Here is a 26,218-nt window from a genome sequence, read left to right on the forward strand (position 1 = left end):
TTCAAAGCCTACAAGAAGCTGTGAAGTGCTTCCCATCAGTGAAAATGATAATTCTCCACTTACTGTGCATAATTTATCAATTAAACTTGATAATAGGTATGTATAGGACTTATATATAGGGTTCGGCACTATCCACAGTTTCAGTATCCATGGCAGGTCCTTGGAACGTATCCCCAGCGGATACGGGGGTCCTACTATATTTTTTTTTTTCAACAAACCGGCCATATCCCACCAAGGCAGGGTGGCCTAAAAAGAAAAACGAAAGTTTCTCCTTTTAAATTTAGTAATTTATATGGGATACAGTATATTCATGGTTCCATGAGTGTGGTACGCAGTGTATGCAACAAGTTTCAAGTCAACCAACTGTTACAAAATAATTCCAAGTACATATAGTACTAGTAATTGCTGATTAAGTCAATATCAAGTAAGCAGCATAAAATGAAACTTGGAATATATGCAGTGTTAAAAAACTGCTAGTAAGAACTAAACTCTAGTGCTTTAGGGAGTGGGATTTAAACTACAAGGTAATTTAAAAATTGAAGAACTAACGATGAATGAATTCACAAAATAATTACCTTAAATTAAAACTGATCATGAATGAACTGATGTATGCTGCACAATAAATTATAATGGCATCTACATATATTGTTACTTAAAAAGATTTTTTTTTTTTTTTTATTAACACATCGGCCATTTCCCACCTAGGTAGGGTGGCCCAAAAGAAAAACTTTCACCATCATTCACTCCATCACTGTCTTGCCAGAGGTGCACTTATACTACAGTTATAAAACTGCAACATTAACACCCCTCCTTCAGAGTGCAGGCACTGTACTTCCCATCTCCAGGACTCAAGTCCGGCCTGCAATCTTGCTTTTATGTCACAACAGATGAAATTTTATATGCAAGACCAAGGATTAAGTTTCTTACATTCTACAGTGATCAAATGATTATTATTCCTTCATGCCACATTCCTACAAAATCAAATTCGTATACTGAAAAAAAAAACATTCTTGTATTTTGATAGCATACATTAACTGAGAAAAAAATCTTGAGTAATTCATACAAGAATATAAGCCCACCATAAGGGATAAAATGATATAACATACAGATTTACTAGTATTATTTCAGACATGTTTTTAAAATAAATGAATTCACTTTTTTTACTAAATGTAGTCATAAGAACTTTAATAAAAGATAAGCACAAGGTTATAGCATACCAACACACACAAACTTCATGAGTTAAAATAATTATTTAGGTTGGTAGACAGCAACCACCCAGGGAGGTACTACCGTCCTGCCAAGTGAGTGTAAAACGAAGCCTGTGATTGTTTTACATGATGGTAGGATTGCTGATGTCTTTTGTCTGTCTCATAAATATGCAAGATTACAGGCATGTCTTGCTACTTCTACTTACACTTAGGTCACACTACACATACATGTACACATTTATTTATACACACTCATCTGAGTTTTCTTTGATTTTATCTTAATAGTTCTTGGTCTTATTAATTTTCCTTTTATATCCATGGGGAAGTGGAATAAGAATCTTTCCTCCGTAAGCCATGCGTGTTGTAAAAGTCAACTAAAATGCCGGGAACAATGGGCTAGTAACCCCTTTTCCTGTAAAGATTACTAAAAAGAATAAGAAGAAGAAAATTGTCAAAGTGGGAAGTCTGAATGTGCGTGGATGTTGTGCAGATGATAAGAAAGAGATGATTGTAGGTGTTATGAATGAGAAGCTGGATGTCCTGGCTTTAAGTGAAACAAAGCTGAAGGGGGTGGGAGAGTTTCAGTGGAGAGGAATAAATGGGATTAGGTCAGGGGTTTCAAATAGAGTTAGAGCTAAAGAAGGAGTAGCAATAATGTTGAAGGATAAGCTATGGCAGGAAAAGAGGGACTATAAATGTATTAATTCAAGGATTATGTGGAGTAAAATAAAGATTGGATGTGAAAAGTGGGTTATAATAAGCGTGTATGCACCTGGAGAAGAGAGAAGTGTAGAGGAGAGAGAGAGATTTTGGGAAATGTTGAGTGAATGCGTGGGGAGTTTTGAACCAAGTGTGAGAGTAATGGTGGTTGGGGATTTCAATGCTAAAGTGGGTAAAAATGTTATGGAAGGAGTAGTAGGTAAATTTGGGGGTGCCAGGGGTAAATGTAAATGGGGAGCCTTTAATTGAGCTATGTGTAGAAAGAAATTTGGTAATAAGTAATACATATTTTATGAAAAAGAGGATAAATAAATATACAAGGTATGATGTAGCACGTAATGAAAGTAGTTTATTAGATTATGTATTGGTGGATAAAAGGTTGATGGGTAGGCTCCAGGATGTACATGTTTATAGAGGGGCAACTGATATATCGGATCATTATTTAGTTGTAGCTACAGTTAGAGTAAGAGGTAGATGGGAAAAGAGGAAGGTGGCAACAACAAGTAAGAGGGAGGTGAAAGTGTATAAACTAAGGGAGGAGGAAGTTCGGGTGAGATATAAGCGACTATTGGCAGAAAGGTGGGCTAGTGCAAAGATGAGTAGTGGGGGGGTTGAAGAGGGTTGGAATAGTTTTAAAAATGCAGTATTAGAATGTGGGGCAGAAGTTTGTGGTTATAGGAGGGTGGGGGCAGGAGGAAAGAGGAGTGATTGGTGGAATGATGAAGTAAAGGGTGTGATAAAAGAGAAAAAGGTAGCTTATGAGAGGTTTTTACAAAGCAGAAGTGTTATAAGAAGAGCAGAGTATATGGAGAGTAAAAGAAAGGTAAAGAGAGTGGTGAGAGAGTGCAAAAGGAGAGCAGATGATAGAGTGGGAGAGGCACTGTCAAGAAATTTTAATGAAAATAAGAAAAAATTTTGGAGTGAGTTAAACAAGTTAAGAAAGCCTAGGGAAAATATGGATTTGTCAGTTAAAAACAGAGTAGGGGAGTTAGTAGATGGGGAGATGGAGGTATTGGGTAGATGGCGAGAATATTTTGAGGAACTTTTAAATGTTAAGGAAGAAACAGAGGCAGTAATTTCATGCACTGGTCAGGGAGGTATACCATCTTTTAGGAGTGAAGAAGAGCAGAATGTAAGTGTGGGGGAGGTACGTGAGGCATTACGTAAAATGAAAGGGGGTAAAGCAGCTGGAACTGATGGGATCATGACAGAAATGTTAAAAGCAGGGGGGGATATAGTGTTGGAGTGGTTGGTACTTTTGTTTAATAAATGTATGAAAGAGGGGAAGGTACCTAGGGATTGGCAGAGAGCATGTATAGTCCCTTTATATAAAGGGAAAGGGGACAAAAGAGACTGTAAAAATTATAGAGGAATAAGCTTACTGAGTATACCAGGAAAAGTGTACGGTAGGGTTATAATTGAAAGAATTAGAGGTAAGACAGAATGTAGGATTGCGGATGAGCAAGGAGGTTTTAGAGTGGGTAGGGGATGTGTAGATCAGGTGTTTACATTGAAGCATATATGTGAACAGTATTTAGATAAAGATAGGGAAGTTTTTATTGCATTTATGGATTTAGAAAAGGCATATGATAGAGTGGATAGAGGAGCAATGTGGCAGATGTTGCAAGTATATGGAATAGGTGGTAAGTTATTAAATGCTGTAAAGAGTTTTTATGAGGATAGTGAGGCTCAGGTTAGGGTGTGTAGAAGAGAGGGAGACTACTTCCCGGTAAAAGTAGGTCTTAGACAGGGATGTGTAATGTCACCATGGTTGTTTAATATATTTATAGATGGGGTTGTAAAGGAAGTAAATGCTAGGGTGTTTGGGAGAGGGGTGGGATTAAATTATGGGGAATCAAATTCAAAATGGGAATTGACACAGTTACTTTTTGCTGATGATACTGTGCTTATGGGAGATTCTAAAGAAAAATTGCAAAGGTTAGTGGATGAGTTTGGGAATGTGTGTAAAGGTAGAAAGTTGAAAGTGAACATAGAAAAGAGTAAGGTGATGAGGGTGTCAAATGATTTAGATAAAGAAAAATTGGATATCAAATTGGGGAAGAGGAGTATGGAAGAAGTGAATGTTTTCAGATACTTGGGAGTTGACGTGTCGGCGGATGGATTTATGAAGGATGAGGTTAATCATAGAATTGATGAGGGAAAAAAGGTGAGTGGTGCGTTGAGGTATATGTGGAGTCAAAAAACGTTATCTATGGAGGCAAAGAAGGGAATGTATGAAAGTATAGTAGTACCAACACTCTTATATGGGTGTGAAGCTTGGGTGGTAAATGCAGCAGCGAGGAGACGGTTGGAGGCAGTGGAGATGTCCTGTTTAAGGGCAATGTGTGGTGTAAATATTATGCAGAAAATTCGGAGTGTGGAAATTAGGAGAAGGTGTGGAGTTAATAAAAGTATTAGTCAGAGGGCAGAAGAGGGGTTGTTGAGGTGGTTTGGTCATTTAGAGAGAATGGATCAAAGTAGAATGACATGGAAAGCATATAAATCTATAGGGGAAGGAAGGCGGGGTAGGGGTCGTCCTCGAAAGGGTTGGAGAGAGGGGGGTAAAGGAGGTTTTGTGGGTAAGGGGCTTGGACTTCCAGCAAGCGTGCGTGAGCGTGTTAGATAGGAGTGAATGGAGACGAATGGTACTTGGGACCTGACGATCTGTTGGAGTGTGAGCAGGGTAATATTTAGTGAAGGGATTCAGGGAAACCGGTTATTTTCATATAGTCGGACTTGAGTCCTGGAAATGGGAAGTACAATGCCTGCACTTTAAAGGAGGGGTTTGGGATATTGGCAGTTTGGAGGGATATGTTGTGTATCTTTATATGTGTATGCTTCTAGACTGTTGTATTCTGAGCACCTCTGCAAAAACAGTGATAATGTGCGAGTGTGGTGAAAGTGTTGAATGATGATGAAAGTATTTTCTTTTTGGGGATTTTCTTTCTGTTTTTTGGGTCACCCTGCCTCGGTGGGAGACGGCCGACTTGTTGAAAAAAAAAAAAAAAAAAAAAAAAAATAAAATTGAAAAAAAATAAACAGTTCTAAATATGATATATATATATTTTTTTTTTTTTTTTTTTTTTTTTTCCAACAAGTCGGCCGTCTCCCACCGAGGCAGGGTGACCCAAAAAAGAAAGAAAATCCCCAAAAAGAAAATACTTTCATCATCATTCAACACTTTCACCACACTCACACATTATCACTGTTTTTGCAGAGGTGCTCAGAATACAACAGTCTAGAAGCATAAACATATAAAGATACACAACATATCCCTCCAAACTGCCAATATCCCAAACCCCCTCCTTTAAAGTGCAGGCATTGTACTTCCCATTTCCAGGACTCAAGTCCGACTATATGAAAATAACTGGTTTCCCTGAATCCCTTCACTAAATATTACCCTGCTCACACTCCAACAGATCATGATTTATTATATTATGCTATCTAAATGTTATTTTTAAGCAATATTTGTTTTAGTGATCTTAAGGTACAGTATGAACAAAATGCTAAATCTGAAGAAGACAGCATATTTTGGTAGGGCCAAGGTTAATCATAATTCTGAGTGAGATAACATCCCTTGAGAATGGACACTGTATATACATACATACAACTATAGCTATACAAGGGCAGAATTATAAATATAAAACAATTTTATACATCTAAATGTAGAGTTTACACTATCATAGCTTTGGCAATATACAGTTGACCCTCGAGTTTCGGCAGCCTCGACTTTCGTGAAATTCGACCTTTTGCGAGTTTTTTTTGGCAAAATTTGGCCTCGAGTTTCATGATTAGACTCATGTTTCAGCGACTGTCCGGTACCCGTCCGCCTGTCACCGTGCACACCAAGCCAGTCTCTCACGCCATTCACGCTCAGTGTGTCATTGTTTACCAACATGTGACCATCACCCTGAGGGTTCATATAATACATTTCATAATAATCCATTGTTTTTTGTGCTTGCAACTGCTAAATAAGTCATCATGGACCCAAGGAAAGCTAGTGCAAGCCCTTTGGTAAATAATGTGAGGAACATGATCCAGAGGGATTTTGAAGGGTTTGAGGCAGATCCTGTCCCTGCCGACCCTCTGCCTGTTGTGGAAGGTGTTGTGGCATTGGGCAAGTCCATGGGGTTGGAAGTGAGTGACGGGGATGTGGAAGAGTTGGTGGAGGACCACAGGGAAGAGCTAACCACTGACGAACTGCAAGAGCTTCAACTGGAACAGCATCAGACCACAGCCGAGGAACTTGCTTCAGAGGTGGAGGAAGAGGGAGTGGATGAGGTGCCTTCTTCAAAGATTAAGGAGATTTGTGCCAAGTGGAATGAGTTGCAAAGTTTTGTTGAAAAGTATCACCCTGACCAAGCTGAAACAAGCCATATCTGCAACATGTACAATGACAGTGTTGTGTCCCACTTCAGGAAAATATTAAAGAAACACCAGAAAATGACCTCTCTGGACAGATATTTTGTGCGACAGGGGTCCAGTGACTCTCAAGTTGTTCCCAGTGGCATTAAAAGAAGGGAAGAAACCCCAGATAAGGACTTGCTACCTAAAGTCCTAATGGAAGGAGATTCTCCTTCCAAACAATAGTGAACACCTTCCTCCTATCCCCTCCTCCCGTCTTCTATCCACCCAGAAGTCTTCAGTAAAGGTAAGTGTAATGTTATTATTATTTTTTATATGCATGTACTTGATTTCTCATTGATTTCAGTATATAAATCTTTATTTAATTTGAAAAAAAATATTTTATTTTAATATTTTTGGGTGTCTGGAACGGCTTAATTTTATTTCCATTATTTCTTATGGGGAAAATGGTTTCGAGTTTCGTGAATTTCGACTTTCGGCAGGCTCTCTGGAATGGATTAATCACGAAACTCGGGGGTCCACTGTACTCACTAAATTGTCATAACATCACTGCAAACAAACCCCAGAACAGGCAAAGCTGAAACCCATGACTAGGAAATCCTAAACAACCAGGCAAGTGCACTGACCGCTGGGTAGTGCACAGGCAGGGGAGTTTGAAGACTCCCTTGCCACGTGTTCAAGACCCACCCATTCTGTGATTCATCAGTATTGTTAGTTTACTTGTCTTGTATAAACCACCAGCCATGGACCTTGTCATGACTAGTATAGTGGTGTCAGCCCTGATAGGAGCATAGCAACACTGTCTAATAACAGGGAATGGTGGGGTACCAATGGCCTTATGGTGGGCCATGCCAGCAGTGACCACTGGCTTCATGGTGCTGGCCTCATTACTTTATGCATGTTAAATACACAACACTAAATTCATATTACCTAACTATATTCATATGCAATGCTGGATTTACATAGACAAGTTTATTTAAATATATAATACTTGCTGATCATGTTAAATCATAAAATATAAAGAAAAAAAATAATTTCAATTACACTTAATTGATGCACCTGTAAACAGAATACGGTCAACTTACTCCGCATATTCACAGTTAAGATATGTATGTTTTTCATGTGCACACTTGTAAGTAAGTGGCCAGACTCTCTGCCTGCACGCCCGGTGATCAATGGCCAGATGAGCACAATAGTCTCGTTTATTTAGAGGAAGCTGAGCAGACTCCATTTCTTCGAGTGTTGCTATCATTACTGTTAACAAAATTAGTGGATTAGAATTAGTTCTGAATATACATTACTGAATATTATGAGAGCACTGTGCAACATCAAGCCTATCATTTATTCATTACCTTTCATATTTACACTTCAACACATTTACTGAATTTATATTTAAATATCTGCAATATTGAAGAACTAAGTTTTTCTCACACCAGCCTTAAAAAAAGTGTTGCACAGCTTCATGCCTCATATCTCTAGCCAATGAAAATGGAGCTACCCTCCCCTTCCTTGGATCAAACCAAATAACCACCCATTTCCCAGGTGTTCTACGGCCCTTATGAGTTTGGTATTTCTCCTAAATCTAAAAATTATTCACACTGAGCCAATTAATATACTGAAAGTGATTATTCATGTATTATCCATGAACTGAAGAACCAAGTTTATTTACATAATGATCAAGAAGCAACCATTTTTCAGTTTGGGTTTACATAAACCTGACTAATTTCAAGAATACGAGAGTGAATAGTCAAGTTTGAGTAAGATCTGCCTAGTATGGGTCAGTAGGCCTACTGCAGTGCTGACAGCCATACAAGTTTAGCACTTGTTTTTGAATATCACAAAAATTTGGAAATAATCATAAAAATAATGATAGTAATAATAATAAACGTCTATCTTTGTATTCTTAAACTGTTAATCACTGGAATAGTCTACAAGACCATTTGCAAAAAATTAAAAACACACAATTAATGAGAGGTACAGCTTTCATTTAATCCTCCACATTAACACAGGCTTCATGGGTTCTAGAAATACAAAAATACACGAAATTTTGGTAAATTCAAGTCGAGGTGAGAGAAAATAAAGTTGTGTTCCCAAGTGTTACCTCTCTCCTTCCTGCCTCCAGGGTACCCATATAACGGGTCGAAGGTTGGTCCTTTAGTGTGGTCTGGTGTTACTGCTGGGTCACCCAGGTACTGAGAGTACACATGCCCCATCTTACTCGGAAATTTACACTGCACCAGCAGTTGTCTCACTCCAGCAGCCGGCCCAGGATCAGCTGCTGCTGCTGCTGTTGTTGTTCCATTATCTCACTATCAAAGGATCTTTGATGAGTTTTTTTATTATAAATAAAAAATTACCTGCATTTTTTCTTAGTTTTATTAATTTTTTGTGGTATAATTTTAGACTTATAGAAGTATTTTGCTTTTTAAATTGATACTCGAATGAAAGGTTTTGTTTACAAGTTTTAGTAAATAAGAATGTTTTTCTCTTTATGTATATTATACTATAAACTCAATTTATATTAAGATAAAAATGTATTAAAATGTATAATTTTTAATAAAACAGCTTTAGACAATTTAAGGCTAAAAACATATAGTATTGAAAATAACAAGATATATACCAAAAAAATTTACCAAAAATAAACTAACGAGGCTCATGACCATAAATAAAATCGGACATTTACGTGTAATAATGTGGAAAATAACTTAAAAACAAAATAAATTAAATTAATTCTATATCTGCCTTAAAGGGGAAAGGGATACGAGTTATAAAACACAGTGGAAAAAAATAGTGAAGTGTGTCAGGCTGTTCAGACAAAAATCTCTCAACAGGAGTGAATAAGTGGGTCGAGGTTGGATTAGATGAATCTGCCAAAATTAACAAACCTGACAGTATTAAAGAAATGTTATATAATTTTAAGGTAAATTCTGGTGAGCCTTTCTCCAGGACTGTGGCCACAGTCCTTGTGAAAAGTGATACTGTCCCTAAGTTCGTAAAAGCGAGGCTGGCACATTTTTTTTTTTTTTCACAAAGAAATAATCGAAGCAGAATTAGAAAAGCTAATAAAGGGAGGGATTATTGAACCTATTTCCCATAGTGAGTTTTCTACCTGTTCGCATGCCAAGGATATGTTATAATTTATTCGACGTATGTCACACTCTCATATAGGCTGCCTCCCAACCAGTGAACCGGTGGGTATTCACAGCATACATAAGGGGGATTACCAATAGACCCCTACTGTCTTCAAGAAGGCACCTGACAGGCACCTTAAGTCAGTACCTGTCCAGCCGGACTGTGGGTCGTACGTCGGGTTGCATGCGGCCAACAGTAACAGCCTGGTTGATAGGCCCTGATCCACCATGAGGCCTCGTCACAGACCGGGCCGCGGGGGCGTTGACCCACTGAACCCTCTCCAGGTAAACCTCCCTTTCTTAATGGGGAGGGGTTTGATCCCCCAGACCGTCAGAGGATCCCAGCCTGTACCTGCACCTGGGGACATATAATACGAACTGTTGTTAGTCAATACCTCGGGAAAACGGAAGCCATACTCTTTGGCACGAAAAATAAACCGAAAATGGTAAATAATTTAAATGTTCAGTGTAATGGGGAACCCATCACTACAGTATCTTCAGTGAAATATCTGGGAATCCTCTTTGACTCAAGCATGTCAGGAGAGTTGGTAGGGAACAGTGTAGTGAAGAAAGTAACTGCCAGGTTAAAGTTCCTCTACAGACAAGCACAGTGTCTACCTACTGAGACTCGCTCTTGCTCTTCATGGTACTCTGTCTTAACAAAAAAAAAAAACTGAAAGATGGACTACAAATCACCCAGAACAAAATGGTGAGATTCATGGTGGACGTGGGTTCAAGAGAGCCCGAAATGCCTAGGCTTGCTAGGCATGCTAGTGACCTTCTTTGTGATTGTTGTTTTGTAATATGTAAATCACACATTGCAATCTTTACACAGAAATAAATATTTCAACTTCAATTTCAATTTCATGTAGACAATTGGATATGCTGAATGTTGTTAGGTAAAAGGACACAAGTGCGACTAGTCTGACATGTTTAGATTGCGAAACGTTGCCACAATAAAACGTCTCATTAGTTGCACTTGTGTCCTTTTACCTAACTTATTGTTGGTAATTCTGCCAACATTATCACATGCTGAATGTTGAAGACAAAGTAAAACAACTGAAGTTAAATCACGTTTATAAAATTGCTCACAAGGAATGTCCAGAATATCTTACTGCCAAATTTAAGGCTGGGAACCAAAACAATTATAGTGCTCAGGAAAGGGAACACAACTTATAAGTACCCAGAATCAGTGGTCAGGCTTCAAACATCTTTTATTGTACAGTAGTAAAGAAGTGGAACAGGCTGCCTGCATATGTCAAAGCCTGTCATAACATGAGCCAGTTCAAGAAGAGAGTTAACAGGTACCTAATGAATGTAGCGACGGACAGGGAGGTTTTACCTGGAGTTTACCTGGAGAGAGTTCCGGGGGTCAACGCCCCCGAGGCCCGGTCTGTGACCAGGCCTCCTGGTGGATCAGAGCCTGATCAACCAGGCTGTTGCTGCTGGCTGCACGCAAACCAACGTACGTCGTGTAGTAGATAGTCTTTTTAGTATGATAATAAGATGTTATCTTCATTATAGAATAATAAGAAAATATTATAACCTTTATATTATAATAATAAGGTAAAAGGACCCCAATGGAAATAAGTCACTCTGTCTGACTTTTTTGGGTTATCCTAGGTTCTCTACACATATGCTGCTATGTATGATAATTCTATGTAACTGTATTGTGTATACCTGAATAAACTTACTTACTTACTTACTTACTTACTTACTAGCCACAGCCCGGCTGATCAGGAACTGACTTTAGGTGCTTGTCCAGTGCCAGCTTGAAGACTGCCAGGGGTCTGTTGGTAATCCCCCTTATGTGTGCTGGGAGGCAGTTGAACAGTCTCGGGCCCCTGACATTTACTGTATGGTCTCTTAACGTGCTAGTGACACCCCTGCTTTTCATTGAGTGATTTCTTGTACAGCTAACATACATGTACTTATTACTGTGATCTGATCCTCTCCTTAATGTTAATGTAAATAACTCTTTTACTTTATTCCTACTTTATCTTCTATTGTAACTGCTTTTCACATAGTTGCGTTATTTCTACAAGTACATGTACAAGGTATACAGATCATAGCTGACGTCAGTGACATACTACTATATAGAAAGTCGCTTGTTATGTAGAGCATTTCCAGCAAATTAGATCAGTTTTGTCCCAGGATGCGACCCACACCAGTCCACTAACACCCAAGTACCAATTTTACTGATGGGTGAACATAGACAACCGGCGTAAAGAAACCCGCCCAATGTTTCTACCCTCCTTGGGAATCGAATCCTGACGCTCGCCATGCGAAGCGAGAGCTTTAACCATCAGGCCACGGGGCCAACTCTGTATACCCGTATCCGAACAAAATATTATCTTATCTTATCTATCCTATCTTCCCTAAATAAACTTACAATTTGGTGGACGTTTCTTGTCCGAACACTAGAGTCCGGGTTCGATACAGCGACACGTTGTCAGTGGCCCTATAAACCCTAACAACAACAACTATTCCCAAACTATAGTTGGTGTTTTTAGCACAATCATCATAGGATATATTGAAGCACTGTATGTGTCGTAAGGAAGAACAGCAAATGCGTTGTTCCATGCCAGAGGAGCAGTGAAAACAATGAATAATTACGAGACCATACAAGCTATAGGCAGAGGAGCCTATGGGTAAGTGGACCCCAGTGGGGTCTCAGTGGGGAAAAAAAAGTCACTTGACTCTTTTTGGGGTTATCCTAGCACCTCAAGGGAGGTTCCTTGACGCTGGTGAGGGGGCTCTTGATCTAGGGAAGTGGACTTGTGCTCCAGTTCCCTGAATTGAGCCTGAATACCTTCCATCCCCCCCCACAGGTGCTGTATAATCCTACGGGTTTAGCGCTCCCTATAATTATAATAATAATTTGGGGTTGTCCTACGTAATTTATGCTATATATGATAATTGTACTTATGTGTACCTATACCTAAATGAACTTACGTACTGATTACCAGGGGTAATAGACAGAACACTTTTATAGTCCTGTAGCTCGGTTGGTACTGCACTTACCTCACATGTTGAGGTCTGTGGTTCGATCCCCGGTACAGGTGAAAACATTGGGCCTGTTACCTTAAGACACCCGTGAAATTTTTGCACCATAAAATCTTAATATTCTTTTAAAATGTGAGATAAGATCACAGTAAACAGGTGATATCGGAAGGAGGGGATACTCCAGTATGTAATTCAACCATCATTTTTGGCCTTTGATTAGTTCATCCTGCAGCACGTAAACGTTCATCATTTCCTGTTCACTTGTGCTGTATAGTCCTTGTGGCTTAGCGCTTCTTTTTGATTATAATAATAATAATCCTGTTCACTTGTAACACTGTATTACTCTAGACCTTTACACTAGCCAAAATTAGTGCCAGATTAGTGATGGAACCAGATTAGTGGTTGCCGGATCATTGATGGCCGACCTGTATGTTGGTGGACAGCAACCAGTCAGGGAGCTGCTGCCATCCTGTCAAAGGAGTGTAAAAAGGAAACGTGTAAATTTTTTGCACTCTCATACGATTGCTGATCTTTTCTCTGTCTCATTGAATATATAGAATGACTGTCTCACAGGCCACTTCTTATATTAAAATACATAAAGTTTTCCTTTCTAACCTATGAGGCCTGGTCTGGGACTGGTCTGTGAGATAATAAGCCCCAGAACTGCTAACATAGTGCACTGCAGGTATATGTGTATGCCTGCCTCATCTATGTGTCCTCAGATTTATTTTACAAATTTGTGGATTTTTTCTATATGAAGACTTGTTTGAAAAAAGATATATTATTATTACAGATTGTGCATGTTCCATTTGCAGTTGAGAGAATTGTAAACAAACTTAAAGATGCAATATTGAATCATAAATAAACATGAATTTCTTTTTCACATTTTCTTTTCATTTTTTTATGTCTAGTGTTAGTAATACTATAAGCATCTACAGTGTTTTGTATCATATAAGACAATATTGATGTAAGTACTGATAGATGATTCATCTTGTACACAGACGATGTAGACTTACAGTATGAATAAATACAGTACAGTATTGTAAATGTATTTTATCTTCCTTATGGTTTTCATAACATTTCATTTCTCTAGCTTACTTTATTGTAAGAATACAGCATATAATACACATGACATACAAAACTATGTGTTAATCGACTGTTTATGTCATTGATAAGGCTTCCAATCAACAGTAGGCTATTAATAGTTAAATTTTTGAGGAGTCAAAAGTTATATGTGGATTTTTTACTGTGCCAGAGGTTCGCGCCCCTAACCCACGTGTTGTTCAAGGGTCAACTGTATACACATTGCAGAAGTATGACCTGCTTATGATAAACTGTGATATAATCTACTAATTCTCTTTGCAGAAATGTATATCTCTATCGGCGTTTGTCCGACCACAAGCAAGTGGTCATTAAGAAGATTCCACTGGAATCTATAACTAAAGTTGAATGTGAGGTAGGTAAACTAACACTGATATTCAAAATTGTCAGTAAATTATTATAATGTACTTAATATTGCTGTCTATGAAAGTTGTTGATAATTCTGATTTTTAGAAGGTACTGTAGCACCTTTGATGTTCCAGTTGACGAAGAATGAAGTACGGGTTTTATCCATGCTTCAGCACCCAAATATAATAGAATACTATGAAAATTACCTGGAAAATAACACCATGATGATAGTGATGGAATATGCACCTGGAGGTAACCTCTACGATTATCTTCGATTGCGTGGGGAAGGCAACTTGCTTCAAGAAGAGGTTGGCTTCATAAAATTAAGATGGTTATCTGTTTGTTTATTGTGGAGTTTTAAATTACAAATAGGGATATTGTTAAGTATTTAATGGGTAGAGTAATTCTAGCCTGATTATTAAGTTTTTGTTCATTTGCTTGTTTATATGTGTTTGTGTTGTTGAATTTATTTTGCCTACTTTTATTATTTATATACCTATACAAATGTTTTATTATTCTTTTCTCATATTCTGTTCTTGTTCATCTCTCTTACTCTTTATCAGTGTCTTTCACTGTAGTCTCAGCTTCCAATGTTTTTCCCACTTTTAGAAGTATTTCTAACTTTTTCAGAAAGAGAACTTATATTTTTCATATACTGCTTGGATTTTAGTAAACCTATATACAGTATGTACAGTGGACCCCCGGTTAACGAACTTTTTTCATTCCAGTAGTATGTTCAGGTGCCAGTACTAACCGAATTTTTTCCCATAAGGAATATTGTGAAGTAGATTAGTCCATTTCAGACCCCCAAACATACACGTACAAACGCACTTACATAAATACACTTACATAATTGGTCGCATTTGGAGGTGATCGTTAAGCGGGGGTCCACTGTATATATAAATACAGTGCCATGATATATAAAGATAGAATTTAACAAGTATCTTAGGATTCTGTTTTCTGATACTGCCATTTTAATATTGTGTAACATACTGTGTATGTCTCTTAATTTATTATTTTTGCTGTGATGTGCAGAATATAGAAAAGACATTTTGGTCTCTATTGTATCAGTAAGGTAATATACAGAAAATGTTATTCAGTCTCATACATATTTACAAATGAGATTAAGGAATATTTTCAAATTTCATTTATAAATTATTTTGCATTCCAGGATGTATTGCATTTGTTTTGTCAACTAGTCCTTGGCATGCAGCACATTCATGAGAGTAACATTCTTCACAGAGACATCAAATCAAACAACATTCTACTGGATCGATCTCGTTGCATCGTTAAAATTGGGGATTTTGGGATTTCTAAGATTCTAAGCAGGTAGGGCCTATATATATATATAGGGATATTGTGTTGTACTTTATAAAATGTGTATTTTCACTTCACACAGCGAATGTCTGGGTTTGATTCCCATTGAGGGTAGAAACATTGGGCATGTTTCTTTACACTGATTGTCTATGTTCACCCACCAGTAAAATGGGTACCTAGGAGGTAGTTGACTGGTGTGGGTCGCATCCTGGGACCAAACTGACCTAATTTGCCTGAAATGCCTGGTTGATCAGACCCTGATCCACCACGAGGCCTGGTCTCAGACCGAGCCACGGGGACGTTGACCCCCGAAACCCTCTCCAGATAAACTCCAGATAACAAGTGGCTTTATATATAGTAGTGTGTCATTGATGTCAGCTAGGGCTGTATACCTTGTACATGTTTTTTTTTTTTTTTTTTCAACAAGTCGGCCGTCTCCCACCGAGGCAGGGTGACCCAAAAAAAGAAAGAAAATCCCCAAAAAGAAAATACTTTCATCATCATTCAACACTTTCACCACACTCACACATTATCACTGCTTTTGCAGAGGTGCTCAGAATACAACAGTTTAGAAGCATATACATATAAAGATACACAACATATCCCTCCAAACTGCCAATATAAATATAAAGATATTATTATTATTATTATTATTATTATTATTATTATTATTATTGTTATCATTTATCAGGTGAACTCATCCAAATTACACGCATTCAAGAAGCCACTCTTGCTTACAAAATGTAATGGTGGCGATTAATAATTTATTTCTCTTATCATATGAGTATGTTAAAGATGCCAGCATTTCAGTCCCACTTATGCTGAAGACAACCTATATTTGTTTAACTTTTAAATATTTTACTACCCTAGCTAGTCAGTTTCAACTCTCATATACATGTATTGTACAGTGGACCCCCGGTTAACGATATTTTTTCACTCCATAAGTATGTTCAGGTGCCAGTACTGACCGAATTTATTCCCATAAGGAATATTGTGAAGTAGATTAGTCCATTTCAGACCCCCAAACATACACGTACAAACGCACTTACATAAATACACTAACATAATTGGTCGCATTCGGAGGTAATCGTTATGCGGGGGTCCACTGTATTATATGTATGGGAATTTTAACCTAAACACAAATTGTTACTTGTAGTAATAATTTAGGAAGGAAAACTAAATTTTATAGTGTATTTAATTTTAAACTCAAATTTTACTTGATGGCAGGTGAGTGAGTGGACAAATGAGAGGGTAAGTGAGCATGACAGTGAGAGGGTAGATGAGAGGGTAAATGATCAAGACAGTGAGAGGGTAGATGAGAGGGTAAATGATCTAGTCAGTGAGAGGGTAGATGAGAGGGTAAGTAACCAAGACAGTGAGAGGGTAGATGATAGGGCAAGTGAGCAAGACCGTGAGGGAGTAGATGAGAGGGTAACTAAGCAAGACAGTGAGAGGGTAGATGAGAGGGTAAGTGAGCAAGACAGTGAGAGGGTAGATGAGAGGGTGAGTGAGCAAGGCAGTGAGAGGGTAAATGACCAAGACAGTGAGAGGGTAGATGATAGGGCAAGTGAGCAAGGCAGTGAGGGAGTAGATGAGAGGGTAAATGACCAAGACAGTGAGAGGGTAGATGAGAGGGTAAGTGAGAAAGACAGTGAGAGGGTAAGTGAGCAAGACAGTGAGAGGGTAAATGACCAAGACAGTGAGAGGGTAGATGAGAGGGTAAGTGAGCAAGACAGTGAGAGGGTAGATGAGAGGGTAAATGACCAAGACAGTGAGAAGGTAGATGAGAGGGTAAGTGAGCAAGATAGCAGGAAGGTGAGAAGTTGGCAAAGAAAACAGTTGGTGGATGGGGAAGAGAAAAATACAAATTATTCTCTGATCACTCCATTCCATTGCCTTAGAGAGAAAAGAGAGAGAGAGAGAGAGAGTCGCAAAATGGAAAATTTGTTCCCTATGAAATTAACCACAAATACTCGAAGTGGTGAAAGGAAAATTTGCCAGTGGACAATGTTTACAGAATTCCAGAATTAAATGAGGGTTGGCCATGCTCATCTACATCTTGTTAGTATTGTATATTTAAGAATAGAAAATCAGTATACATTAATGAACAGGTATGCAAGTGTCTGAGAAAAGAATGTTAAATATCTAAGTTTTTTTTTTTTTTTTTTTCAACAAGTTGGTCGTCTCCCACCAAGGCAGGGTGACCCAAAAAAGAAAGAAAATCCCCAGAAAGAAAATACTTTCATCATCATTCAACACTTTCACCACACTCACACATTATCACTGCTTTTGCAGAGGTGCTCAGAATACAACAGTTTAGAAGCATATATGTATAAAGATACACAACATATCTAAGTTATGTTTGTTTTACTCTTCTTGAGAATTATTTTTATACTGATAAACTATTTTGATTTCAAACATAATACAGCCTCTCCTCACTTAATGATGGAATTCCGTTCCTTAGACCACGCTGATAAATGAATTCATCGCTAAGTGAGGAGCATACTATAATGGTAGTGGGTTTGTGTCAACCATCTTTGATACTGTTTTAATATCACCTTTGCACCATTTATAACATTTCTGGTATATTTTTAAATGTTTATACAGTTGTGTATTGTATATTGTAATAAACAGAATAGAGGAAATCAGCTGTAATATACATTATTTAGTTATGTATACTGGTCAGAGAGCTCATCGTAAGTCCGAGCCGTTGGTAAACGAGTACATCGCTAAGCGAGGAGAGGCTGTAGTGTAAATATGGTATTTATAGATACAGTATTTTTCTGTATGTCAGAATTTAATATTTTTTGTTTGATGTTGCAGCAAAAGCAAAGCACACACAGTTGTGGGCACCCCTTGCTACCTATCACCAGAGTTGTGTCAAGAGAAACCTTATAACCAGAAGAGCGATATTTGGGCACTAGGTTGTGTCCTTTATGAACTGTTGACGTTGAGGCGGGCATTTGAAGCTGAGGTAAGCAAGTCTTTAGATAAAGGTGAAGAGCTGTTAGTTGCATTAATGGGTTTAGAAAACACATGATAGGGTGGATAGGGGAGGGAAGCTTTAGCAGATGTTGTGAATGTATGGAAGAGGAGGCAGGTTACTTAAAAGTAAACAGCTTTTATGCAGAATGAAGATGAGGTTAAGGTATGTAGAAGGAAGGAGGGACTATTTCTTAGTAAAAGTAGGACTTTAACTGGAATGTGTGATGTCATCATAGTTGTTTAACATATTTATAAATGGGGTTGTAAAATAAGTGAATACTATTGTGTTAGAAGTGTGGGATTAAAAAATGTTGGATCTGATACAAAGCAGGAGTTATCACAGTTGCTCTTTGTTGATAACACAGTTCTTTTGTAGGATTCTGAAGACAAGTTCCAAAGGGTGGTAGACTAATTTGGGAGGATATGTAAAACAAGGAAATTGAAGATGATGTATAAACCAGCAAGGTGTTGATGGTAAAGTCTAGGCAATGATAGATTGAATTTCAGATTGGAGGGAGGGAGTATGGAGGTGGTGGATATATTTAGATATATGGGAGGAAACATGTCATCAGATGGGTCAATAAAAGATGAGGTGACTCATAGAATAGATGAGGAGAAAAAGGTGAGCAATGTGCCGAGACATCTGTGGAGAGTAAAATATTTGTCTAAAGAGGCAAAATGAGGAATGTACCAGACTATAATTGTATCAACACTTTTATATGGGTGTGAGACATGAGTTTTGAATGATGCAAAAGGAGGAGGCTAGAGACAGTGAAAATGTCATGTTTGATAGTGATATGTGATGTGAATATCATGTAGAGGTTTTTTATAACACACAGGCCATCTCACTCAGGGTAGGTGACCTAAAAAGAGGAAACACATTCAGTGTCATTCATTCAGTCACTATCTTGCTAGAAGTATGCTGACAACATTGTTCAGATGGCCCCCCAAACTACAGTATCCTGAGCATAAAATTAAAAGGCAGTAGGTGGGTCACCTGAGGACTGATGAGGGGTTGTTGAGTTGGTCTAGGCATTTAGAGAAGATGGAGAGGTATAGGATTACAAAGATAGTGCATAAATCTAGGTAGGAATTGTCCCAGATTTTGTTGGAAGGAGGGGGTAAAGGAGGCTTTGAGTTTTAAGGACTTGAGCATCCAACAGGCTTGTGTGAGCTTGTTGGATAGGAATGGATGGAGACAAGTGGGTTTTAATAAACATGCTGTTGAAATGTTATCACGGTAATATTTATGAAGAGGTTCAGGGAAACTGGTTAGCTGGACTTGAACCCTAGATGTGGGAAATACAGTGCCTGCACCCTGAAGGAGTGGTGGGGACATTACAGTTGGAGGGTAATCTGAACTGTGATATCAGCACACCTCTGGCAAGACAGTGATGGAATGAATGATGGTAAATGTTTTTTCTTCTTTGGATCACCTTGCCTTGCCAGGAAATGGTTGTTGAGGCAAAAATAAAGGAAGAATACTACTACTACTACTACTACTATTAACTATTATTATATTATTATTATTATTATTGTGGTAGCCTTGCACTTCTGGTAAGAAAATTGAAGTATAAGTTAATGTGATAAGTGTTACCTCTTTTCGATCATTGTGCCTTTGTGGGAAATGGCCAGTGTGCTAAAAAAAAAAAGCATTCCTCATCAATATGAAAGAGCATTCTGTTAAGAGAACAGAATTCTGATTGCATGGTATCTCTCTTGTTGCAGACATTGCCTGCCCTTATTGTGAAAATTATGCGGGGGATATTTGCCCCTATTCATCCCCACTACAGTGCCCAGATGAGATCTCTCATTCACCTGCTCCTCCACATGGACCCAGCACAGCGCCCCAATATCCACCAGGTCATAAGTCATCCACTAATATTCTCAACATTGTTTACTTTACATCGAGATCTCGGAATGGTTCGATGTATATCTAGGTTAGTATAATTTATATCATTGTAATTATTTTCATGTATAATGTGCTTTATTCATTTCATTTAGTAGCCATAATACAGCATTTCCTCACTTAGCGACATACTCGTTTTCTGATGACTCGGACTTACAACGGTCTCTCTGACCAGTATGCATACCAAAATAATGTATGTTAGAGCTGATTTCCTCTATTCTGTTTATTACAGTTTACAGTATGCTACTGTATAAACATTTAAATACATACCAGAAATGTTATAAATAGTGCAAAAGTGATATTAAAAAAAAATAAAAAATGGTTGACACAAACCCAATACCATTATTGTATACTCCTCACTTAGCAACGAATTCGTTTACCGACGAGGTCTTAGGAACAAACTCCGTTGTTAAGTGAGAAGAGGCTGTATATAAGAATATTAATACCGTACAGTATATTCCCAAGAATCCAAATAAATGGGGACTGGTGAGATGCCAGATTTGTTGTAATTTTTCTGAAAAAGTGAAATATGTTTCTGCAATAGTTATATTTTATAAAATAATACAATGGTTTCAGACATAAAAGAAAAATGTTTAAGTTTAGTACTGTATTTTATTAGTGTAACGTTTCACTCTTCAGGAACTTTGTCAAGCCATAACAGCTTGACAAAGTTCCTGGAGAGTGAAACATTGCCACAGTGCTCTGTTATCAATAATTATACAACAGTTGCACTACAAACAGGAATGAGAAATCAATACGTAGAAAAAAGCAGCTTGTCTTCTCTACTTGGGGATCCAGTATGAAGTGTGGCAAAACTCAAAACTACAGAGCACTGCATAACACCAATTTCATGTTATTTATTATTTTTATTAACACACTGGCCGATTCCCACCAAGGCAGGGTGGCCCGAAAAAAAAAAACTTTCACCATCATTCACTCCATCACTGTCTTGCCAGAAGGGTGCTTTACACTACAGTTTTTAAACTGCAACATTAACACCCCTCCTTCAGAGTGCAGGCACTGTACTTCCCATCTCCAGGACTCAAGTCCGGCCTGCCGGTTTCCCTGAATCCCTTCATAAATGTTACTTTGCTTTCACTCCAACAGCATGTCAAGTATTAAAAAACACTTGTCTCCATTCACTCCTATCAAACACGCTTACGCATGCCTGCTGGAAGTCCAAGCCCCTCGCACACAAAACCTCCTTTACCCCCTCCCTCCAACCTTTCCTAGGCCGACCCTTACCCCGCCTTCCTTCCACTACAGACTGATACACTCTTGAAGTCATTCTGCTTCGCTCCATTCTCTCTACATGTCCGAACCACCTCAACAACCCTTCCTCAGCACTTTGGACAACAGTTTTGGTAATCCCGCACCTCCTCCTAACTTCCAAACTACGAATTCTCTGCATTATATTCACACCACACATTGCCCTCAGACATGACATCTCCACTGCCTCCAGCCTTCTCTCTGCAACATTCATCACCCATGCTTCACACCCATATAAGAGCGTTGGTAAAACTATACTCTCATACATTCCCCTCTTTGCCTCCAAGGACAAAGTTCTTTGTCTCCACAGACTCCTAAGTGCGCCGCTCACCCTTTTCCCCTCATCAATTCTATGATTCACCTCATCTTTCATGTATATATTTTTTTTCAACATCCCAGCCATCTCTCACTGAGGCAGAGTAACCCAAAAAAGAAAGAAACACTTTCACCATCATTCACCCATAATCACTGTCTTTGCAGAGGCACCCAGATACAACAGTTTAGATGTCACCCCAGACTGCCAATATCCCAAACCACCTCCTTTAAAGTGCAGGTATTGTACAGTGGACCCCCGCATAACGATATTATTTCAATCCAGAAGTCTGTTTGGGTGCCGTTATAGACCGATTTTGTTCCCATAAGAAATATTGTGAATTAGATTAATCCGTTTCAGACCCCTAAAAATACACCTACAAAAGCGTTTACAAAAATACGCTTACATAATTGGTCGAGTTGGGAGCTGATCGTTATGCGGGGGTCCACTGTACTTCCGACCTCCAGGACTCAAGTCCAGCTAACCAATTTCCTTGAATCCCTTCATAAAATATTACCCTGCTCACACTCCAAGAGCTCGTCAGGTCCCAAAAAACATTCATCTCCCTTCTTTCCTATCTAACATGTTCACATATACCTGCTGCATATCCAGGCCCCTTGCACACAAAACCTCTTTTACTCCCTCCCTCCAATTTTTCCTAGGACAACCCTTCCACTACAGATACATACACCCTCCAAGTTATACTATTTTGCTCCACCCTCTCTTAATGACTGAATCACCTCAACAACCCCTCTTCAGCCCCCTGGTTAATACTTTTAGCAATCCTGCACCTACTTCTAATATCTAAACTACGAATTCTCTGCGTAATATTCACACCACACATTGCCTCAGACACATTTACAATGCCTCCAGCCTCCTCCTTATTGCAACATTTACAGCCCATGCTTCACAGCCATATATAAGCATTGGCACCACAGCACTCTCATACATTCTCCCTTTTTCCTCCATGGATAACATTCTTTGTCTTTACAGACTCCTCAGTACACTACTTACCTTTTTCTCCTTGTCAGTTCTATGGTTCACCTTGTCTTTCATCTTCTGATAAGTTCAGCCCCAAATATCTGAGCTTATTCACTTCCTCCATATTCCCTCCCACCAGTCTGATATCCAATCTTTCATTACTTAAATTTTTTTGTTATCCTCATCATTTTGCTCTTTCCTGTATTGACTTTTTAATTTACTTCTTTTACTTTTTTTTTTTTTAACAAGTCGGCCATCTCCCACCGAGGCAGGGTGACCCAAAAAGAAAGAAAATCCCCAAAATGAAAATACTTTCAGCATCATTCAACACTTTCACCTCACTCGCATATAATCACTGTTTTTGCAGAGTTGCCCAGAATACAATAGTTTAGAAGTACGTATATATGTATAAAGATACACAACATATCCCTCCAAACTGCCAATATCCCAAACCCCTCCTTTAAAGTGCAGGCATTGTACTTCCCATTTCCAGGACTCAAGTCCGGCTATATTAAATAACCGGTTTCCCTGAATCCCTTCACTAAATATTACCCTGCTCACACTCCAACAGCTCCTCAGGTCCCAAATACCATTCGTCTCCATTCACTCCTATCTAACACGCACACACACACTTGCTGGAAGTCCAAGCCCCTCGCCCACGAAACCTCCTTTACCCCCTCCATCCAACTCTTTCGAGGATGACCCCTACCCTGCCTTCCTTCCCCTACAGATTTATACACTCTCCATTTCATTCTACTTTGATCTATTCTCTCTAAATGACCAAACCACCTCAACAACCCCTCTTCAGCCCTCTGACTAATACTTTTATTAACTCCACACCTTCTCCTAATTTCCTCACTCTGAGTTTTCTGCATAATATTTACACCACACATTGCCCTTAGGACATCTCCAGTGCCTCCAACCGCCTCCTTGCTGCAACATTTACAACCCAAGCTTCACACCCATATAAGAGTGTTGGTACCACTATACTCTCATACATTCCCTTCTTTGCCTCCATAGATAACATTCTTTGTCTCCACATATACCTCAGTGCACCACTCACCTTTTTTCCCACATCAATTCTGTGATTAACCTCATTCTTCATAAATCCATCCGCTGATATGTCATCTCCCAAATATCTGAAAACATTCACTTCTTCCATACTCCTCCCCAATTTGATATCCAATTTTTCTTTATCTAAATCATTTGATACCCTCATCACCTTACTCTTTTCTCTGTTCACTTTCAACTTTCTACCTTTACACACACTCCCAAATTTGTCCACTAACCTCTGCAATTTTTCTTCAGAATCACCCATAAGTACAGTATCATCAGCAAAAAGTAACTGTGTCACTTCCCATTTTGTATTTGATTCCCCATAATTTAATCCCACCCCTCTCCCGAACACCCTAGCATTTACTTCTTTTACAACCCCATCTATAAATATATTAAACAACCATACATACCCTTCCAAATTTGTTCAACCTTGTAACCTCTTTTCTGAATCTTTCAAAAACACAGTGTCATCAAGTAAAATATTGTGTTTTATTCAACTAAGTATGCTGTCTAATCTTCTAGGGACATTATGATCTACTAATGATAATCCCATAATTTTCAGTGCATCCTCAATGGCTTTATTTATTTATTTATTTATTTTTTTATAATGCTGCAAAAAATTTCTCGAAAGTTTATAAATTCACACACCAGTAACTACCCATATTCATTTGAAGTTGCAGACTGTTTTCTCATTATTTTTTCCTTCATGTTAATGTTCTTGTTATGCCTGTCTTCTTTTTCACTTTTTCTGCTTAATTTTGCATATCATATGATCAGCAACAAGGATGGCCTTTTTACCAATTATGCAACAAAAACTAGGAAACCTGGTAGGAAATTCCACACTAAAATTAGCCACAGGGATATTAGGAAGTATTTCTTAGATATAAGAGCTATACAGAATTGAAATGTGCTTAGCAAAGACACAGTTTAAATAGAAACCATATTATATTTCTCCATGTTTCTGTTACCATTTCACTTAATGTTTGTTGTCATGTATACAGGCCGCTTCGCTTGTCTTCAGTTGGCACACGAACTCGGTCATCTCGTGGCAGTGAAGATTCCACAGATAAAGAGAGAACTGATGTAAAAAAGAGATCATCGTGTGAGGAGATTAAAATTAGTGATAAAAAGTTACCACACACCGATGTTCAAGCTGCTTCTGTTTTCTATTGGTCCCGTCTTGGTACTCCAATGAGGTAATGTTGCTTGTAAAAGTTTTTTGTGTAATGTAAATATCTTTTAATACAAAGAATCCATATTACTACTAACCTTATGATGAAGTTTTGAGCAAAAATGTTAGCCTAGGTAATGATGTGCCCACTAATATTTATATTTATATCACGATCACCTTGATACGAGCAAGTCTTGAAAATTTCCGTAGATTGTCTGTAGGCAGTGCTGAAGGAGAAGTGGTTCAAGTAGCAGCTAGCAAAACTCATTATGCTGGAGTTACCAGTGTGGGTCAAGTTGTGTTGTGGGTAAAACAAGAACAAAAGTCTAAAGATATCAAAGGTGAGATAAGAGAATCGTCAGCAGCCAAGAAAAGGATCAATATGATATTAAAAACCTGGATCATAAATTATGTTTTTAAACTGTAAAGTGTGAAATAATTTACTATACACTATAATAATGTCTTATGTTTACTACAATAAACTTTCAATTATTTTTACAGTTGGTGATGCTGGAAATGATGAGAAATCTCCATTCATCCCCACCATCTTAAGATCTTCAGCTCCTGTCACAGTTGTTCAAGTGTCTTGTGGTGATGGTTTTATTGCCTGTGTCACAGGTGAATTATGAAAGATTGATGAATTACTCTAATGGGTGCAATATTTCTGTTGGTAATGTTTCCTCAAGTTGTTTTGTATGATTGTTGGATATACTTTAGTTGCTTTGTGTGATTGTTAGACATACTTTAGACTTCTGGCAAGGCAGCTGTTGAATAAGTAATGGTTAATGTGTTTCCTTCTTTGGGTCTTCATACTTTAGCAGAAAATGGCAAATCTTCTTTCAACAAACCAGCCGTATCCTACCAAGGCAGGGTGGCCCAAAAGGAAACACAAAAGTCTCCTTTTAAATTTGGTAATATATACAGGAGAAGGGGTTACTAGCCACTTGCTCCCGGCATTTTACAACACGCATGGCTTACGGAGGAAGAATTCTGTTCCACTTCCCCATGGAGATAAGTGGAAATAAACAAGAACAAGAACTAGTAAGTAGATAGAAGAAAACCCAGAGGGGTATGTATATATATGCTTGTACATGCATATGTAGTGTGACCTAAGTATACGTAGAAGTAGCAAGACGTACCTGAAATCTCACGTTTTTTTTTTTAACAAACTGGCCGTATCCCACCAAGGCAGGGTGGCCCAAAAAGAAAAACAAAAGTTTCTCTTTTTAAATTTAGTAATTTATACAGGAGAAGGGGTTAGTAGCCCCTTCCTCCTGATCTCACATGTTTATGAGACAGAAAAAAAGACACCAGCAATCCTATTGTCCTGTAAAACAA

General features: G+C 38.3%; 2 protein-coding genes across 6 annotated transcripts in view; one reads left to right on the plus strand and one right to left on the minus strand.

Annotated features, from left to right (window-relative positions):
• Window positions 1-8,594, minus strand: part of ND-B18 (NADH dehydrogenase (ubiquinone) B18 subunit) — a 12,069-nt gene extending 3,475 nt beyond the window's left edge. For 4 of the 5 annotated variants that reach the window (XR_008407036.2, XR_008407037.2, XR_011391936.1 and 1 more), the window contains exons 1-2: window positions 8,395-8,594; window positions 7,379-7,547 (exon numbers count right to left, since the gene is read on the minus strand). Coding sequence is in view for 1 of the 5 variants with exons in the window: in XM_053776581.2 (XP_053632556.2) it covers window positions 7,379-7,547; window positions 8,395-8,506 (281 nt within the window). In the remaining 4 variants the exon portion in view is untranslated. The remainder of the gene's footprint in view (window positions 1-7,378; window positions 7,548-8,394) is intronic. The other variant, XM_053776581.2, reaches the window with a different exon arrangement.
• A 3,292-nt stretch (window positions 8,595-11,886) lies between these two features.
• LOC128688657 (serine/threonine-protein kinase Nek8) overlaps window positions 11,887-26,218 on the plus strand; it is a 32,200-nt gene continuing 17,868 nt past the window's right edge. Inside the window, exons 1-9 of the mRNA XM_053776582.2 lie at window positions 11,887-12,075; window positions 13,796-13,886; window positions 14,014-14,187; window positions 15,051-15,208; window positions 18,020-18,170; window positions 19,910-20,121; window positions 24,711-24,905; window positions 25,091-25,221; window positions 25,382-25,498. Of these exons, the coding sequence (XP_053632557.2) occupies window positions 12,029-12,075; window positions 13,796-13,886; window positions 14,014-14,187; window positions 15,051-15,208; window positions 18,020-18,170; window positions 19,910-20,121; window positions 24,711-24,905; window positions 25,091-25,221; window positions 25,382-25,498 (1,276 nt within the window). The 5' untranslated portion in view covers window positions 11,887-12,028. The remainder of the gene's footprint in view (window positions 12,076-13,795; window positions 13,887-14,013; window positions 14,188-15,050; window positions 15,209-18,019; window positions 18,171-19,909; window positions 20,122-24,710; window positions 24,906-25,090; window positions 25,222-25,381; window positions 25,499-26,218) is intronic.

Source organism: Cherax quadricarinatus, chromosome 13 (assembly GCF_038502225.1).
Source record: "Cherax quadricarinatus isolate ZL_2023a chromosome 13, ASM3850222v1, whole genome shotgun sequence".
NCBI classification, from domain to species: domain Eukaryota; kingdom Metazoa; phylum Arthropoda; class Malacostraca; order Decapoda; family Parastacidae; genus Cherax; species Cherax quadricarinatus.